The sequence below is a fragment of the Brachyhypopomus gauderio genome, chromosome 18 (genome assembly GCF_052324685.1).
Source record: "Brachyhypopomus gauderio isolate BG-103 chromosome 18, BGAUD_0.2, whole genome shotgun sequence".
NCBI classification, from domain to species: domain Eukaryota; kingdom Metazoa; phylum Chordata; class Actinopteri; order Gymnotiformes; family Hypopomidae; genus Brachyhypopomus; species Brachyhypopomus gauderio.
In genome coordinates this window covers 9,162,827-9,181,806 of record NC_135228.1, presented here as the reverse complement: position 1 = coordinate 9,181,806, position 18,980 = coordinate 9,162,827, and the positions used below count along the sequence as shown (strand labels likewise).

Sequence of the window (18,980 nt, the reverse complement as noted above, 5' to 3'; positions counted from 1 at the left end):
CAAGCACTATTAAGGTATATGTGTGTTAGAAAAATCCACTAGTTAACCACAAGTACACCAATGCAATTAGGCCAGAAATATCTGGACAGATGGGAACTGATCTTCAATCAGTACTCTGAAGTACTTCATGAACATGGAATCAGGCCAGACTCTACATGGGTATTCTGACAGTGCTCAATAACACCAATACTTTAACATGGCATATGCAAATTATACAGTGAAGTCTGGCCGGATTTATCTTTAACTTTCAAAGATGGTCATGCAAGAATCCTTGACAAAATAATGCAGTAATTTAGTAATCTGAAGTAATGCTTCAGTAATCTTTAAGTATGACAATCATCAAATTATCAGGCTTATTTAACATAATGGCAGCAGTCTATCGTGATGACACATCAACAACTCCATTCCAGAACACAACTGTGATGTGATGTTTGAAGTTTATCAGAAAAACATTGATATTATTTATCACTGTGATGTCATTTTGCTACCATTAATAGGAGTGCAGGGTAGTTTCTTGTTCACCTAAGCATCTGCGGACATACCGGCATTTATTTGTCTCTCTTTATTTGTGAAAAAGGTCAGAAAGGTTCTGAGTTCTTGAAACAATATTTGCATATGTACTGAAATGTGCAGTTGTATTTGTGCACCTACATACATGTAAAAAAAGAAATCACAAATTAATTGGAATGTGCAAAAATGTTTGAGTGAATATTAAATTGTTTCTAAATGTTTACAAAAAAGAGAATTGCAAAATACAATACAATTGAGAATTGCTAGTTACAATTAAATGGTAATGTTAACATAATGTCTCATAAAAGCTAACAATGTTAACTAGAAAATGTCTTAAAAACTTAAGGCTTTTTCAAGGATTGTTCCTGAAGGGATAGTTACTTTACATCCTATCGAATCACTTTCATCCATACAGACTCTTTTTCTCATTCTTTCACACTATTTCTAATTTTCCTGTGTCATGTTGTCCTGCAACCCTGACATTTATTTTATCTCTGCTACTTTTCTGTGTCACAAGTAGTTGATCATTTAGAGTGGTGTGCCAAAACCTTGCACTTTAGAATCTTATATGATAACATTTTAACTTATCATTCAAAGTCTTTGGACTGCAGCTATAACAAATATGTAGCCTGTTCTGGGTCTGCCTGTGCAACCTCAAAATTATGTCTATAATTATGTAGCTAATTATGTAGTTAAAATTATGTAGCTACCTATGTTACAACACAAGGACAAAAAAACACACATTTTTGTATCTTGTATGAGTATATTTTTCACCACTGTTTTGCTCCTCATCCACCCTCCACCCTGACATAGTACACCTTTGTAATGCATAGGTTGCATACTGCCATTTTGCACATCTGAGTAGCCAAGAGGTTTATGGAGAATTCAAATATGATAACTGACTGGCGATGGACTGGAGTGTCTGCAGTGTAAAGAGGCTACTTATGAAATCCACTTCATGTTCATTTTAAGTGATTATAACAACATATGTGTTGCTCACAGTCAAGTCACTAAAGATTATGGTTTAAAGCAATAAGTGAAAACTAAGTTACACCAAACCATAATTTATTTCTATTGCAAGAAATAATTCTGTATGACAATCTCATATTTTCCCTCAAGATACATGTCTTGCTTGTGGAGTTCACTTTCTGCTAGCTATCTATATTGCTCTCTTGTGCCAGTTTATGTGATGAAAAGTATATACTTTTACAGTATGCTTTAAAGTGTAAATATTGCTTCATCCTAATTAAAGATGCAGTGTGGTGGAGAATGTTCTCTGTTTTGGCAGGTTTTAATGCCAGGTTATAATGTGTTCTATTAAATCAACGTCAGAATAACCCACCTCTTGGGAGAAAATGATATTAGCAAAGAGTGAACGTATAATAGTAAACTCATAATCATGCACCCAACATTTATGTAATCTGTATCTAATAGATGCCACTGAAGGCCTTCTCTAACTGTGTCTGTAGTCAGATTAAAACATCCCTTTCTACAATCACCTGAAAGATGATCATGCTATCAGACATCCCCTATTTTAAGTGATGTCTGATGTGAAAATCAAGACATCAAATTTTTAACTGTTAAAATGTGCTTAAGTCTAGAGGTTCTTGTAATTTGTATGAGTGGTTCGTCAGACATAGGTCACAATTACTAATGCACAGCATCCTCAGTACGAGGCAAGGACCCTGCACAATGCTTGTTCCTCTTCTGTCACTGGAAGCTTGTGGGCATTTTCTGCCACACCCCACAAGCTGAGTAAAATGGAGATAAAGAGATAAAAGATCATATGGATTAAAAAGTGTCTGCATCTGCCATGTTGAGACAAAAATATATGCTTTCTTTACCATAAGATTCTTATGTTGAATTTGAAATCTGAAATAATGACTTGAGTGTTGTAGGCAAAATAGAGTAAAATAAATGATCTTGCTCTTGGTCACCAGAATTAACAAACCGTTAACAGTTTGCCTTCCTGGTGTATGTTTAAAACTTGGCTGAAGATTAGCTGCATTAAAATTAGGTAGGTGTATACTGCCCAATTAGCATTACACTAAATGTTACACTAAAGTAAACATTACACTAAACAATTAAAGACCTAATTAGCAGGCTCTTTGTGGACCAATAGATATCTGGTTAGAACAACTCTCTGCACAAGCAATAGCTAATGATTAATTACTAGTGTTTTATAAACGAGGTGCAGTTTTGACTCTATTAGCATTACAGTTTCTGCTTGCCTGATAAGATTAGCAACTCAGCTCAAGCCATTTGTTGACCAAACCAAGGAGACCAGCTATTTTCCACAAATTCCATTTGTACTGCAATGCTAAGATGTGGGGACGAAATGAAGCATCTACAATATAACTTAATATAACTAGCTAATGTATGTTGCTAGCCCTCTAGTTAGCTATGTTATCATTTGGCTACAGGAATATAAAGCTAGTATTGCTGTCGAGCTGATTCCTCAAAAAATTTAATAATCAACCAGTCTCCAAAATAAACATTTAATATTTTCTTTACAATAACACTGAACCTAAACCATGTGGTAATAAGTATTCATATTCAACTCCTGATTCCCATCAAGATACGGCCATGATGAACCTGATTGGTGATTGCAGCCACTCAGTCTTGTGATTGGATCAATCAAACTTGCTCTCTATTTGGACCAGAAAAAGCATTAGTGTTGGCCAAATAATTCTACAGCAAAATGGTCCAAAATGGTCAAAAAATGTTTTGAATACAAATTGTTTAAAAGTTTCAGTACATTTATTACTGTTTCACGAGCCCAAAATCATTCTGGCCATATTCCTTCTTTCCCCCCTGGCTACGCAAAAAAGGTTATATTAGAGCAATGTATATATAATAGTAAATATGCTTTACTCATTATTGGCCCTAAAAATATGAAGTGGCAAAAATAAACTTTGGTTTGGTTGTTAGATGTAAATATAATATTTTTGTTGGTTATATATATATATATACTGCTCAAAAAAATAAAGGGAACACTAAAATAACACATCCTAGATTTCAATTATCTCAATTAATAAAATATTCCAGTTGAAAATCTTTACTTATTACATAGTGAACTGCATTGAGAACAAAATAACATAAAAATGATCAATGTAAATCAAAATTATTATCCTATGGAGGTCTGGAATCATACTCAAAATCAAAGTGGAAAATCAAATGACAGGCTTATTCAACTTCAGTGGAAATTCTTGAAGACAAGTTAAAATGAGGCTCAGCAGTGTGTGTGACCTTCACGTGCCTGTATGACCTCTCTACAATGCCTGGGCATGTTTGTGATGATTTTCTCCTGAGGAATCTCCTCCCAGACCTGGGCTAAAGCATCAGTTAACTCCTGGATAATCTGTTATGCAATGTGGCATTGGTGGATGATGACCCAGATGTGCTCGATTGGATTCACGTCTGGGAACGAGCAGGCCAGTCCATAGCATCAACGCCTTCATCATGCAGGAACTGCTGACACTGCTGCCACAGAAGGCCTAGCAATGTCATGTATCAGAAGGAACCCAGGGCCCACTGCACCAGCATATGGTCTCACAATGGGTTTGAGGATCTCATCCTGGTACAGAAAAGGCAGTCAGGGTACCTCTGGCTAGCACATCGAGGTCTATGCGACCCTCCAAAGAAATGCCTCCCCACACCATTACTGACCCACTGCCAAACTGGTCATGCTGGAGGATCTTGTAGGCAGCAGAACATTCTCCATGGCGTCTCCTGATTCTGTCATGCGCTCTGTGTGAACCTGCTTTCATCAATGAAGAGCAGAGGGCGCCAATGGTGAATCTGCCAATCTTGGTGTTTTCTGGCAAATGCCAACCGCCCTGCACAGTGTTGAGCTGTAAGCACAAGCCCCACTTGTGGATGTTGGGCCCTCATACCACCCTCATTGAGTCTGTTTCTGACAGTTTGAGAAGAAACATGGATATTAGTGGCCTGCAGGAGGTCATTTTGCAGGGCTTTGGCACTGCTCCTCCTTGCACAAAGGAGGAGTTAGTGGTCCTGCTGCTGGGTTGTTGCCCTCCTACGGCCCCCTGCATGTCTCCTGGTGTACTCCTCCATGCTCTGGACACTACGCTGACAGACACAGCAAACTGTCTTGCCACAGCTCGCACTGGTGTGCCATCCTGGATGAGCTGCACTACCTGAGACACCGCATCATGCTACCCCTATGGTGAGAGAACTGACAAAATGTAAAAGTGACCAAAACATAAGCCAGAAAGGATGAGAACATAAGGAAGGTCTGTGGTCACCACCTGCAGAACCACTCCTTTATAGAGGGTGTCTTGCTAGTTGCCTCTCATTTCTACCTGCTGTCTGTTCCATTTGCGCAACAGCAGTTGAAATTGATTCACAATCAGTGTTGCTTCCTAATTGGTTGGTTTCACAGAAATGTGGTTGACTTGGAGTTACGTTGTGTTGTTTAAGTGTTCCCCATATACAGTATATATTGCAGCCTCAACTTTATCTTTTACCTCCATGCTTCTCAATCTCTTCCTCACCTCCCTCCATGTAGCCTTAATACAACAGCACATAAGTGCTCAAAACACACACAGCATCATGATTCATGCTGTGCTTTATATGGTCAGTTTTAAAACACAGTTGGTGGGCACACTGCCAGGAGGGAATAGTCTCTCCCTCACATGTGACCTGCAAGCTCCGCCTCACCTATTCCTTTATACCCATTTACAAGCAACCTTTCTACCTTGGGTTGAAAAGGCATTCTGAAATCCTGCAGTAGTACATTTTGCAGTATATCTAGTTGTTTATAAAGTGGATGCATGTTTTGCTGATGTCTTCCATCTCTCTCGCTTCTACACTGGCGAGTAAAAGTAGTGGCTGGCTGTAAATAATACTCCAGAGGAAGTTAAATACAAAATAAACTCATTTACACATAGTTATGAATTATTTAAACAGAAGTCAAAGTCAAGGATATTGTTCCAGGACTATCCTCTTTTTCCCAATATTTCTATGCAGCAAAGTGGGAAAACTGAACATTTATGCATGTCTTTGGAGGGAGTGGATTTGAAGGTTAGGACTGATGGCATCGGACTGAAGGGAGAGTGGAGAGTATGTCTGCTGAAGGGAGAGTGGAGAGTATGTCTGCTGAAGGGAGAGTGGAGAGTATGTCTGCTGAAGGGAGAGTGGACTCCTCTGGTAAGAATGTCTGCTGGAACTTAATAAGAATTTCAACTGATTGCAGAAACTATAAACATAAAAGTGTTCAAAAATTAAAAAGTAAAGTAAAGGGTGTAACTAACTACACACACAGGAAGGACAAACAAAATCAAAGGAAATAGGTAATGTCCACAATGCAACCTACAAAAGCTACCTACATAGCTAGCCAATATGCATGTGAATTTACAAGAAGAGACTTGTGCATGTGTTAATTAGTATAGCTAAGATGCTAATAATTAATTTATTTAAAGTTCCTAGATGTGGTCTCTATAGATTTCATTAGTTAAGTCCTGAATAGGCCTGTGTTGAAAAAATCGATTTTCCGATTCAGAATCGATTCGCATATGATGATCTGATTATCGATTCGTACGTCCAAAGATCGATTTTTTAGTGAACTTTTACCCCCGCCTCGTCACTGAATTCACGCAGGCGTGCTCGGTCTAACTAACTGTAAAACGACTTGGCGTCGGACAGTGCCGGTAACGACGATAGTCAAATCGGAAATCTAAAAACAGAAGTACAGTTTATCCAGTGTCTGTGACTATTTACAGTTAGTCCATGTCACTGACCATTTACCCAGTGTTTTTACAGTTTCAAAAAAGTTTAAAATGTTCTTGTAACGTTGGGCGCAAGGCGATGGACGAGACAGAATCCTTTGCACTTTCCAAATCATTAAGTTTATTACATTTACCAAAGCGCAGACAGCGCACATAAAACACGTTTACATAGAACATGTGTGACTCAAACAACGACGAGCACAGGACGCTGCGCGCGCGCAAATTAAATAGACAAACCACATCAACCCCACGTGATTACGAGACGAGCCACAGGTGAGGACTATCACAAGACGCACCCGCTCCCACGGAGATACACCGACGTAGACGATTAGACGCAGACAACGTTAACACGCCCAAAACGGAGGGGTCGGGGACCGTAACGTGAGAGTTCTGTTCTTAAAGAAAAATACACGTTTACATTTTATACTTTCAGTTTATTAAGTGTGAGCACTTTTAAAATAAAAATGCATTTGGTAGCAACAGCTTTTGGGTGAATTCTTAATTATTTCAATCATAATAATAATGCACTGGTTAGTGTCCCAGTAGGAGTCCACTGTTGCAGATATAGACACCTCAAAGATGTCCTCTGTTTATTGTCCTGGATTACCTTTCTTGAAGGTAGATTTATGATTACCCTTTTCACCAGTCTTCCAGCCATCAGTAACTACCAACTACCAGTAACTATTTGCTGATTAATATCGATATAATACTAGTTTTAACATGTTGCTTCTGTACACAGTCAGGAAACAGCTCAAATACATTTTTAATAACACTAAACCCCGAATTGGATTGAATCGAATCGAATCGATTAAATCGGATTAAATCGAAAAAAATTGATTCTTAATCTTCAGAATCGGAATCGGATCGATTCTTGGAATTTGAATCAATACCCAGCCCTAGTCCTGAAGGTTTATGAATAGTTTTTAATATAAATTTGTTGCAGTGATGGACTGGCAGATTTCAACTTTTCACTGTATGTTTTATACCTTCTGACTGCAAATTTTTATTTGTTTTATTGCCTCCTTCCTTTCTTAATAACTGTTTAACATCATTCTAAAAAACTACAGAATGGATGATATAAGTAATTCTGTATTTAATATCAGGGCCATGGTTGAACTGCTTGGTGCTAACCACTTGACTAATAATAATAATAATAATAATAACAATAATAATAATAATAATAATAATAATAATGCATCCATTCTATAGCTACAGTGACTTAAATCCACAGCTATGAAATGGTGCAACTTGCAGGATAGTGTTTGGGTTACAGCAACAGGAAACTAAATCTGGTCTGCCACAACCACATACACCCTGAGATGGACTGTGTGTGTGTTCACTATGCTTTCTGTTGGTAAACTCGTACACAGTTTTGGGTTGACTATGATTTCAGTGAAATGATATGGTGCAATCTAATCATATCTAAACACATCAGCTCAAGTGATTTCGCTAAACATTCACAAGGGAACAAGGTGTGAAAAATCAGTAAAATTACTGAAGGTTCACAGCTCTGAACAGCTAGTCCCTTCACTATCTCCTCGTACAAGTCTCTCAAGCAGTACTGTTGCTGATATTTTGTAATTCTTAAATTGAGAGTATGTCCTCTGCAGTACACCCACATCGCTGCAAAAGCAAAGTGCCAATGCTGCCTCTGAGCTGAAAGTGCAGCACGCCGCTGCACGACGGCATGTACGCCTGCTACTAAATCAGCCCACGGCCTTCTCCACAGCAGGAGGTGGCAAAGGAAGGTGTATCCAGCTGCACAGCAGTCCTCTCTGAACACTCTGCCCACCCTGTGACGAAACACAACACACACCTGCAACATCTTGTTCACACCTGTTTGCCTCTCGCCTCTCCGATTCATAAAGGAGATAAGAAATGAATAAGTAACAAAAAAAGTCAAACATGTCATTCTGTTTGTGGATTAAAAACTTACTTGTTAGACTTGTTAGTTGCAACTTGTGAGCCTTACTAAACTCAGCTAAATATATGTGAGTAAAAGTGTGTGGGGAGATGAAGCTAAAATGACATTTTTCTAACTCAGAGGGTTAACATTTGTGTTCATTTCTGTGAATATTCCCACAACCAACGATGAAATCTAATTTGATTATCATGCTGATGCTTTTTTTGCGAGGAAACGTAAAAAAAAAATGACAAAGCATTATCGCACTCTATCTGGAGTTGATCCCTTTACTGGACACATATTTAAAATATTTATACTCCAATGAAAAATGAAATGAATGAATTATGTTTGATAGTCGGTCCAGACAGCTGGAAAATCTCTAAATTACTGTGTCACTGACTAAATAATATTGAGATACGATATCAATTATAGATGGATATAATTATGCATTGCACATTGGCTCTTGTAATGAGCTGAAAGAAAACCAATTTAATAGACTACACGTGGCGTCTGTCTTACTCAGCCAAGTGCATTATGTGAGCTGGACTATAACAGTAGCATTACAGATAACTCAGTAGATTAAGTATCACTTATTTCTAATAAAGGACAGTGCTTCTGCCAAGAGTGAGCTTTCTGTGGGAGGGACATAGGCACATTTGTATCTGTAAGACACTTCTTTCTGTCACTGCATGAGCCAGAATCTCAGGGCTTTGGTTTACATTTCTTTCTGCGGTTCATACTGGCAGGAAAAAAGCATCATGGCATTTATAGGGCTATGGAACAAAACAGAATTTGGTCATTTCAGATTAGTTAATTAGTTTATGTATTCCCAAGAGAGTTTCAAATGCAATGGAGAAATGACGGTGTCCCAAAATAATCGAGGTAAAAAAAAATGTAGGTGAATGTTGTGTGGTTGATATCCACTTGTACAGTGAGTCCCCTTCGAAGGTTTTGAAGGTAAAGACTGAGGGCATCAGACTGAAGGGAGAGTGGAGAGTATGTCTGCTGAAGGGAGAGTGGAGAGTATGTCTGCTGAAGGGAGAGTGGAGAGTATGTCTGCTGAAGGGAGAGTGGAGAGTATGTCTGCTGAAGGGAGAGTGGAGAGTATGTCTGCTGAAGGGAGAGTGGACTCCTCTGGTAAGAATGTCTGCTGGAACTTTGTAAGGATTTTAACTGATTGCAGAAACTATAAACATAAAAGTCACATTCTAGCTCTTCAGTCTCATATGATCCCAATCCTTCAGTTTGGCCAGTGTTCTTGGAGGGTGTTAAAGATCTTCACACTTACCCGTTTTTCAATGACTCAAGCTCACCCCCAACATGTCTGCACAAGAGAACTTGTGTTGTGCTTGTGCGTTTATGTGTGTATGCACGTGTGCACTCTTTTCCCATGTTTGTGCGAGGGTGCGTGTATGTGCTAGCACACTTTTTCTACCATTAAAATATTACAGAGACCATGATTAATATTTCATATCACACTAAATCTGCTTTATTGTTCCATTGGTGGGTGCCACGCAAGTCAGTCATGACACAGATGGGTTCAGCTGAACTCTGCACTGCACCATGGTCATGAATGCTGAGGGCATCACCATAGTGCCGTTCATAAATCGCCATTAAAGGGACGCTCTCTCATGCTGAATCCCCACAGAATAATAATGTCTGCAGGTACTTTGATGCTGAAGCTGTAATGCTCCATAATATATCCAAGTACTATACCAGAATGGTCCTTCAGGCAAGATGTAAGTCTACTATGTATGAATGTTGGACTACTTAATGTAAGTGGAAAGTACTTTTCAGAGGGTACAAGGGTTGTGGAAATGTAACTTAATTAAATATATTCAGATGTAGTCAATGGCAAGTTAACTTAAAGTTTGTTAATGTAATGGACTGAGTGATGGCATGGTTCAAGCATGTCTGCTCTTCATTGTGAGATTGTAGTGAATGAATATATTTTCCAATTATGAAAGCATTTAAAAAATCTTTTAAAGTGGATCCATATAAATGCTCTCTTAGCAAAAAAAAAGTTTTTTCATTGTAAGTGCTTTGTCATCTGGGTGATAAATTATAGTGTCTTTTGCATAATGAAGACAAAGCCATAGACCTATATGACAGTCACATTATGCAAATTATTAGTGCATTCTCACATTGACACTGACAAGCTTTGAACTGAGTTCTTAACAGCTTTACAAAGCAATACATTTCCACATCAACAGAGAATCACAACTGAAATGATTGTTACTTAAAACTTTGTGTCCAATAAACCATACTAAAAGTCCATTATAAGATGGTGTCGATTGTGTCACTTCTATTTAGGAAAAAGTTCCTTTGTGTAATTCAGCCTTGCACTTTACATGCCTATTGACTCCAGGTCTAATTATTCTGAATTAGATATCAGCAGCAACCTAAAAGCATAAATTGAAGTTAAGCTGCTATACTTCCCTCCTTTTTGGCTAATGTGTTTTTAATGTCCTAATCCAATGACACTCCTAATTCATTCCCCTGACCCATTTCTGCAGCATTAAGTGATGTGGTGGAGGTGAGGAACCTCTCTCAGGGCTACACATGCACATCCACAGCCGTGGTCCAGAGAGTCACTGTTACGCATGCTATTTGCACAAATTGCCCCATTTGTGATGGAACGTGCAATACATTCTTCACCTACCAAAGGTATTCCTCATGGGTACTGAATGACGGATGACTTTTCTACTTCCTATTTTTTTTTTCTTCCCTCAGACAAAATCTCATCTCAGTGTTGCCAATAATTCTCCTATCAAGTCCTTATTACACGTAAAAGGATGTGATTTGTCACACTGATAAAGTTGTGAACACATACAGTAATTTCATATAATTTTTAACCACTTCCAAAACCCTGTAATATCAAAATAGATAAAGTGTAACTTGTACACCTTCTAACTCATGCAACAATGTAAAAAGACAAAGGAAAGCACATTCAGTCGGAAATGTGAAATGATCTTAACTAAGCTAAGTAAGAAGTAATGAAACCAACTTTTAATAATTATTTGTTTGTGCTTTGTGAATTTCTACTGGATTTCCACTAACCATTAACATGGTATGAGGTATCCAGGACAAGACTGATTCCTTTAAATGCACATGTCCTTTAAATGCTATCTAGTGCACCTCATTAACACGCTGTAGTATAGTATTTTTAACAGCATACCATAAACTACACACTCTCAAGATAAACTCAGTATTTCTACCTGAAACTATCTTTATCAGGGAGAAGATGAGGACAGGAGAAACAGGTGCAAACTTAAGGGGTACATTTGAAGTCACTATGTCAAAGTGGAGGGGTTTCTTGATCTCACACAATGCTGAGATGCCTCGTCTGTCAGGCTGGGGCTTTCAAACTACTGCTGCAATTTAATCACAGAGATGGAAGATCAAACAAACTTCTTTGCATTCAAGTACAGAGGAAAAATTAGAGGGGCATTTTGTCGTGCTTCTTGGCATTGTGTGGTTGTACGTCTGAGAGAGAGAGCTCAGTTAAAATGATGGCTATACAGTATAACCTCACCATGTTAGGACAGAGGCTGACCATTTAGCATTGTTCTTCCTGCATACACCTTCTCCTACTCAGTTTATTACCTCTGAACAGCAGTAAAGCATAATGCACTTTCTTAGCAGTTTAAATCTTAAAGATTTAGAAGATTTGGAAGCTAATCATTTGCCTGACTTTCTGGGGCATTCCAATATATTCCAATTAGACTGAACTACACTACACTCGCAGTGACGAGAGTGTTGATGCACTTACACTGCCATCTGAGTCAGGTTCACATGTGCCTGCTCATAAATAATTCAGTGTTTTAATTCCAGTGAGAGCCATAGAAGCCACCCACATACAGTGCTGCCTGTTGTTGTTATTATTATTGTTATTATTTTTCATTGTGTGGCATGATTTTGAACAGAGGAAGCATCACACACTCTATGAGACATAGAGCATTTATTTGTCTCTGAGAGTGTATTATTTAAGAGTCTATTATTTAAGAGTCCTGGTAGAATTCCACATAGTCCCTTACATTTTCTTTTCATATTCCTCATGCTACAAAATCCAAAAAGAAGAAATCAAAGAAATCAGAGGTGATGTGACTGAATGACTGCTGCCAAGTGTGGTACTCATCTGAAGTGCTTGAGAAAAGTAATTTCCCATACCACACCTGCGTCCAACAGATCTGCAGAGAAAGCCGCCTCTCTGACAGGAACATTACCTATATCAGAACGCTATTTGTCAATAACAGCTACAAAATGTAAGAATACCAGGCATAATAAGAATTATCTGAATTCAGGTTTCTTACCTCCACTGCTCTGGCCCACCAGGGGTTCTACAAGTGTGTAACTGGCTATATAAGAATACTCACAGGACCCCTAAGTGTTCAGGGACAGCACAGTTGAGCATAGTAAATTATGTCTGTACACAGAAATTATGTACAGTAGAACCCTGGAACTCGACCTCCTCAGTACTTGACATATTCGGAGTTCGATGCAAAATTTCAAGAAAATGTTGTCTCGGAGCTCGAACAAAGCATCGGAATCCGACCCAACTTCGGTCACATGCCACTAGTTGGTGTTAGTTGGTGTTGTTCAACGGGCTTTAAACCATTTTGAAGCTGTGCTCCAAGCTTTTGCTGTATTTTTGTTGTTTTTTGTACTGTTTTAGACATAACAGAAGAGGAAAACGGTAAGAATAACAATAGAGTTGAAAAGGGCGATCATACAGAAGTATGAAAAAGGCATTGGACTTATGCATTTAAATTCAACTTGATGGTTGAGAACGGATTAATCCGTTTTCAGTTATTTCTTATGGGGAAAATTGATTCGGCTAAAATATTCTTATGTAAACAGCTAAAATATTCTTATGTATATTCTTATATGCCTGTATAAGTATAATGAAAACATCCTCTAATCAAATAAATACTTTAATAAAAGAATATGTAAAATGGTTCAAAAAGCACTATAGTAAAGTGTGTGTATATATATATATATATATATATATATATATATATATATATATATATATATATATATATATATATATATATATATAAAGTGGCTGTAGGTCTTTGTTACTCTAAAGTAAATTGGGTAGTTGTTCAGTGCCTACATGTACAGCTATAGCTCATTATTTGAACGAGTCAGATCCTCACAGTCGTACAAATCCACAGACCTCTCCTCTCCAGGGAAGATAAAGGGAAGATAAGCAGGGCATTTCTAAAGTGCTTAAAAAGCACAAACCTGTCCAATTGCTTTCAGAGTACTAGGCTGATCATTTTTCTTAAGGCTACCTTTTGTATTTTTGTATTTACTTCTGTAAGAACAAGCATGGTTATGGTCTTTAAAAAAATTAAGTCATGGACTCCAGTTTTTAAACTGGTCACCTTGTCAATAAATCAAAACATAAGGCTGAAATAATAAAAAACTAAAAGTGCCCAAACTATATGATAATCATGAGCTGAGATGGACCTTAAGTGCAGACTCAAAGGTTGGCCTCTAAAACGAGAGAATTTGTGATTTTTAAAAATAGAATCGCAGTTCATGCTAGAATTTTCTAATTCAGCACATTATTGCAGAAAACATGTGCTGTGATTTGTTACATCCTTCTCCACCAGATTCTTACACTTTTCAAAATTAGCTTATGCCGATGGCTTTTAAGAAATCCTCACTGGTAATCATCAGATCAGCAGAGTGCATATGGTGTCATTCACAGTCACAAAGATGTGTAATAATTCATATTACCATAAAATTAGCATGTTTAAAAATTATCATTGTAAATGTTTGAACAAGTACATATTACTAAACGAAAACATAAACACAACTTTATCAAACAATATATTAAGAAAACCATGCTAGCAGTAATTTAACCCAACTACAGATTGCCTCTAGAATGCACAGAGAATATGTAGTGCTTATTACAAAGCAAACCTCAGGCAACTTTCCTAATGCATATCAGAAGTACTGATATGTGGTCAAATTCTATGCCTTTTCATACTGATATTAAAGCAGTCTGCCTACTGCTGAAGCAGCTGGCATTTTGAGTTCACTAGGTTCTCATCCAATACCTCACTTTGAACAATCAGTGCATGCATTGTAGTGCTAATTATTAATGACACTCTGGCCCATTCTTCATGCAGTATTTGAGCCCTGCCTCCTCACTTCTGGGCTAGCTGCCAAATTGCAAAATCTCTCTGAGGCAGTTGCGGAAGCTATTTCTTCCCCTGCTGGCTCTAACAGCTTCATGTTACAGACTATAGATCAACTCCCTCATGTCAGTACAGACCAGAACTACTGACAGGATGATTTTAAGTAACCTTTGACGTTTTAGTTGTTAATAATGCATGAATGCTCGTAAAGCAATGATGACACTGTCATTGCTTTGTGGCTTATTCATTAGCAAACTTAAAATAATCCTTCATTCAGACCTGAGAACAGATTAACTGCATGCACCAGTAGCTCATTTTCACTTCTGTTGGCTATTTCAGCCTCGACAGAGTGTCCTACTAACATGGCCTTGGTAACCCATCGGGCGTGTTGTCAACATTCAAACTCTGACTGTTTACTGAGTCACGAATTCTGGCGTGACAGCAGCTGATTCATATTCCCACTTCCCCCGAGATATGCAAATACATCTTGTCCTCTGCCGATTTACAGAGTGCTGCAGAGGACCTCACCCAATGAGGTTTCCCACAGGACTTCTCAAACTCTTTCTGAGAGAGAGAGAGAGAGAGAGAGAGAGAGAGAGAGATATGAAATGGTGTGTGATATACCTGTGCTGTGACTGCTAAACTTGTCTGGATTTATTTTTTTTTTTTTGGTCTTTTGTATAATCTTTCCATGGTCTTTTTGGTCTCTGTATGATTATTTAATTGGGCTTTGGGGCATTTCGCCTATAAAGCAGCACCCTGGGGTTATGTTAGTGAATGCTCTGTTGTAATGTCCATGTTCAAGAAGCTGCAAACGGGGCTCCGTTCACTGCAGTTCTAAGCGTAGTTTGCTCTTCCCCTCCCCTCTCACCCTATGTGGCGTTAATCCCAATCTCCAAAATAATAAACTCAGAATTCATTTACACACTGATTTCCAGCATATCAATTCTTTACAGAAACAAAAGGACCTGTTGAATGTGATAAGTCATTGGTCTTGGGCACTTTCTGAAGTTTTAACCTGAATAAGGACATAAGGATACTTTAATTAATCGATTCCAACCCCATTTTTCGTCCTTTGCTCTCAATTTTATAAAATATAGCTATACTCAAAAAGCTTCCAGACGAACACACTCACTAAAGAGAGCGCAGATCGAAATCAATACCTGAAAAATAGTGCAGCTTCATGATTCATGCGGACTCCGTCACAGTACAGCTTCTCAGGACAACTTCTTTTCTGTTCCTTGACAAACATCTAATAGTATGGCTAAAACCTCCTGCTTTTCCACCACTGAGGAGACTTGGGAGTGTTACGGGAGTGTTCTAACAACCCCTGTGAGGCAGGGAGACATTCCCCTATGGCCATTGTAATTTAACATTTTGATTACGTTTCTGATGGCTCACTGATTTTGGATGGTATATTTTATGGACTGTACACTGTGTGCAGTTTATTATGCCTCAGCATAATGAAATTATACATCTCTAGGGATTTATGGTTGAATGAGATGACAGTGACTTATAAGTGACATTGCTCAGTAATGTCTAACAATAGCCTACAATATTGGCAAGGGCTCCCTGTTCTAGTAGGCAAAAGTACTCAGATCAGAACAGGCCTACATCTGGCATTCTCTTAATGGCAAAGCAGGGATGAATAAGCATTTGTAACCTTTCACCTGTTAACCTCCTGATAAATGTATCATACAATAAAACATTAGGCTACTAAGTTATTACTTGTATTTCAGTATTACAAAGATGCTTCAACATATGCACATTTGCTGAAAAAGATATTAAAGCTTTGCATGAGCTACCATATTTTAGGGCTTACGGCTAGATTTAAATTGAGTATAGTGTCCTTTAAAACATCAAACAAGCCCTTATATCCACACAAATATGCTTTGTTACACAGCCATAATTTGTCTGAGTGCTGCCAAGTGAAAGGGACTACTTTCAAAGTCGCAATTTATTTTCCACTTTTATTTTGTTATCCTCTCTCCCAGTTTTTACTCTCCAAACTTTTTGATCTCTCATGATAGGCTTGTCTTCTCTCGGTTTTCCGCCCTCTCCTCTGCCCTCTGGCTAAGTCACTTAAAGCTTGTTACAAAACCCCACTGGCAGCTCATGCCCTATCTAATTCCAGCCCAATTACCACCTAAATGAACCACAGGGCTGCTTACCCGGGTTTGCCTCGTGCTATTGTTTAATCCGAGATGGTAAGAAATTCCACAGTTAGGCTCTATGTGTACCTCAGGCAATATGAATTACAGCAGTTCAGCAGATGAATAGTAAAGATTTAAATGTTCCTTGTATTGGACCACAAAAGGAAGCTATTTCAAACTATTTCCCCTGTGCCTCAGCTGTTTCCAGTCTTTAAGTTGACCTGACCACACCACTGCATTTATAATGGGTGACTGAGGCCAGAGGGGATGACAACTTGATGTGTTACTGTGTTTGCGTAGATATGACAGTCATGATCTCAGGGAAAAAAGACCTGTGAAAAAATTGTTTGTTGTTTGTGCGTGTGTGTGTGTGTGTGTGTGTGTGTGGGGGGGGGGGGGGGGGGATTTGAAAGGGAGAGGCACAGGTAGGACAATGAAAAGACTGCTCTGTGCAAGAGAGACAGAGGTAATTTGCTACAGAATAACACACACACACACACAAATACACACGCGCACATACAGAAATTCTATAATTCCCTTTAAAGGGGGAAAATGATATGGGGTGGTTTGCTTGTTTTGGGGTGGTTATGAAGTTCATGCAGATAGGGAATAACTAGACCCGAGAGAGTTCAAGAAATTAGCAGTCAATTTGAAAGTTTCAGATATATTAAAGGAAATGTTAATCATTCTACACCAGATAAGAAGGAAAATATTTATGTGAAAGGCCTTTCCCTTATCTGTATGTATTTATCCATTAGATCTTCTGGGAATGAAGGAAACTGAATCAACAACCGAGGATCGAAGGTGCTGCAAAGAATCTGTGCAGCAGTCACATATCTGCTAGACATGTAACTCACAGAAGAGACAGAGTGCTACTGGATCCACTGAAAGCCTGATATACCTTGTTCATAATATTCTTTTGATATAAGTCTTCTTGTCGGCTCACTATCAGTCAGTCTGCACATGAAAAACTGAGAATGTATCAAAACAACGCTTACACTAATTCTGCAGGGTTTTTAGGCTTCACCAAATATAAGCGAGCTGTGGTTGCAAGTGCAATTTTTTCCCCACTACAAGGACCTCCTCATGCACCAGATGTATGAGTGGTGTATGAGACTCTATCTGAACAACCACATTCTAGAATCGTTCTACTGTCTCACATGCCATGTAATACAATAAAAACATTGGAATGTGGTAAGCAACCATATGATAATACTGCTTACTGTAAATTCAAAAGTAAACAATATTTGAATCAGACAATCTAATAGAAGGTTGTAGAATTTTAAAAATGTGAAAGCAGATTGCACAATAATAGCAAAATCTGGCCTAATGGAAATTTATTGCATGTGCCAGCACGTGCTACAGTAATGTGACTAAAGATGTCAACCTATCATGGGCATCTCACCAATGGAAAATGTATGATGAAAATTCTGCACGATGTCCACTGACAATCAAATAATAGTCACAGTCGACCAGACACAAATAACAAAAGCAGCAAAGAGTTATTTTAGTTAAGGAAGTTTTACTTACATTGGTTGGGGTTCTTCTCAGCCCCTTCATATTGCTGCAATAAAGGAGGCAAAAAGTTTGTTAATATGTAGGAAAACTGAACATTGCTTCTCCATAGTTTAAGTAATCAGATTTTGCTTTACACAGTAGTTTACCCATTTACCCATGGAATGTATTGCTTCAAAATTGCAGCATTGTGTATTCCACTACTGCATTGTGTCACTCTCTAGCTAAAAACATAGCGGATACCTGTTTTACTTACTTTCCGTATTAACATCTGATAAGACTATATATTTCACTCAGCGAATAAAATACCAAGTGCTAAAATGCCATGCTAATGAAAAAGAACTTTCATGCTTGCTCTAAACATGTATTGTGTGCAAAGCACACTGACACATATGAGTGTGTAATGAAGCTCTGCATGCGTACAGGACTGTGCTCCTAGTTCCCAGCACAACTGAAAACAACTGGTTGCAGCAAGTGAGACTAGAACGCTACAGCTGCGTTCCCACCAATGTGTTTTAGTTCAGTGCAACTGCTTTTAAACCCAAACTCTAAAGTAGCCCTACAGTTCAAATGTCCTGCAGGGTCCATCCTGTCGCTGTAAAGAGGCTGTCTTTGAGAAAGGCAAGACTGCTCAAGCAAACGTCTGTGAGTTTGTCTAGGCTGCAAGTTCAGGAAACCTGATCACCCTTAGGGGAGTTCACATACTCCTTAACTGCAGAACTGAGTTGCACAGAGATGGAATGATGGAAGTGTGTGATCCTTTGTTTCATGGGAATGAGCCGAGTGTTCCCTTTAAAGTATCTCTAAAGTAGAATGTTATTGATGAATATGTAGTGACACAAGATGATTAAGGTCACTCAAGACATTAATAAGTTTTAGAGCAATGTTGGACAAGTCTTAATAAGTTTTAGAGCAATGTTGTACAGGACTCAGCGTGCTTACACATCTGTAAATGTGAGACTTTTCACATCTGTAAATGCTCGTCATTATGCTT

General features: G+C 38.4%; 1 protein-coding gene across 2 annotated transcripts in view; it reads right to left on the bottom strand.

Moving 5' to 3' along the window:
* fstl4 (follistatin-like 4) overlaps positions 1 to 18,980 on the bottom strand; it is a 136,423-nt gene that overhangs the window by 105,311 nt on the left and 12,132 nt on the right. For both annotated transcript variants that reach the window (XM_076980472.1, XM_076980473.1), the window contains exon 3: positions 18,002 to 18,035. In XM_076980472.1, coding sequence (XP_076836587.1) covers positions 18,002 to 18,035 — 34 coding nt within the window. The remainder of the gene's footprint in view (positions 1 to 18,001; positions 18,036 to 18,980) is intronic.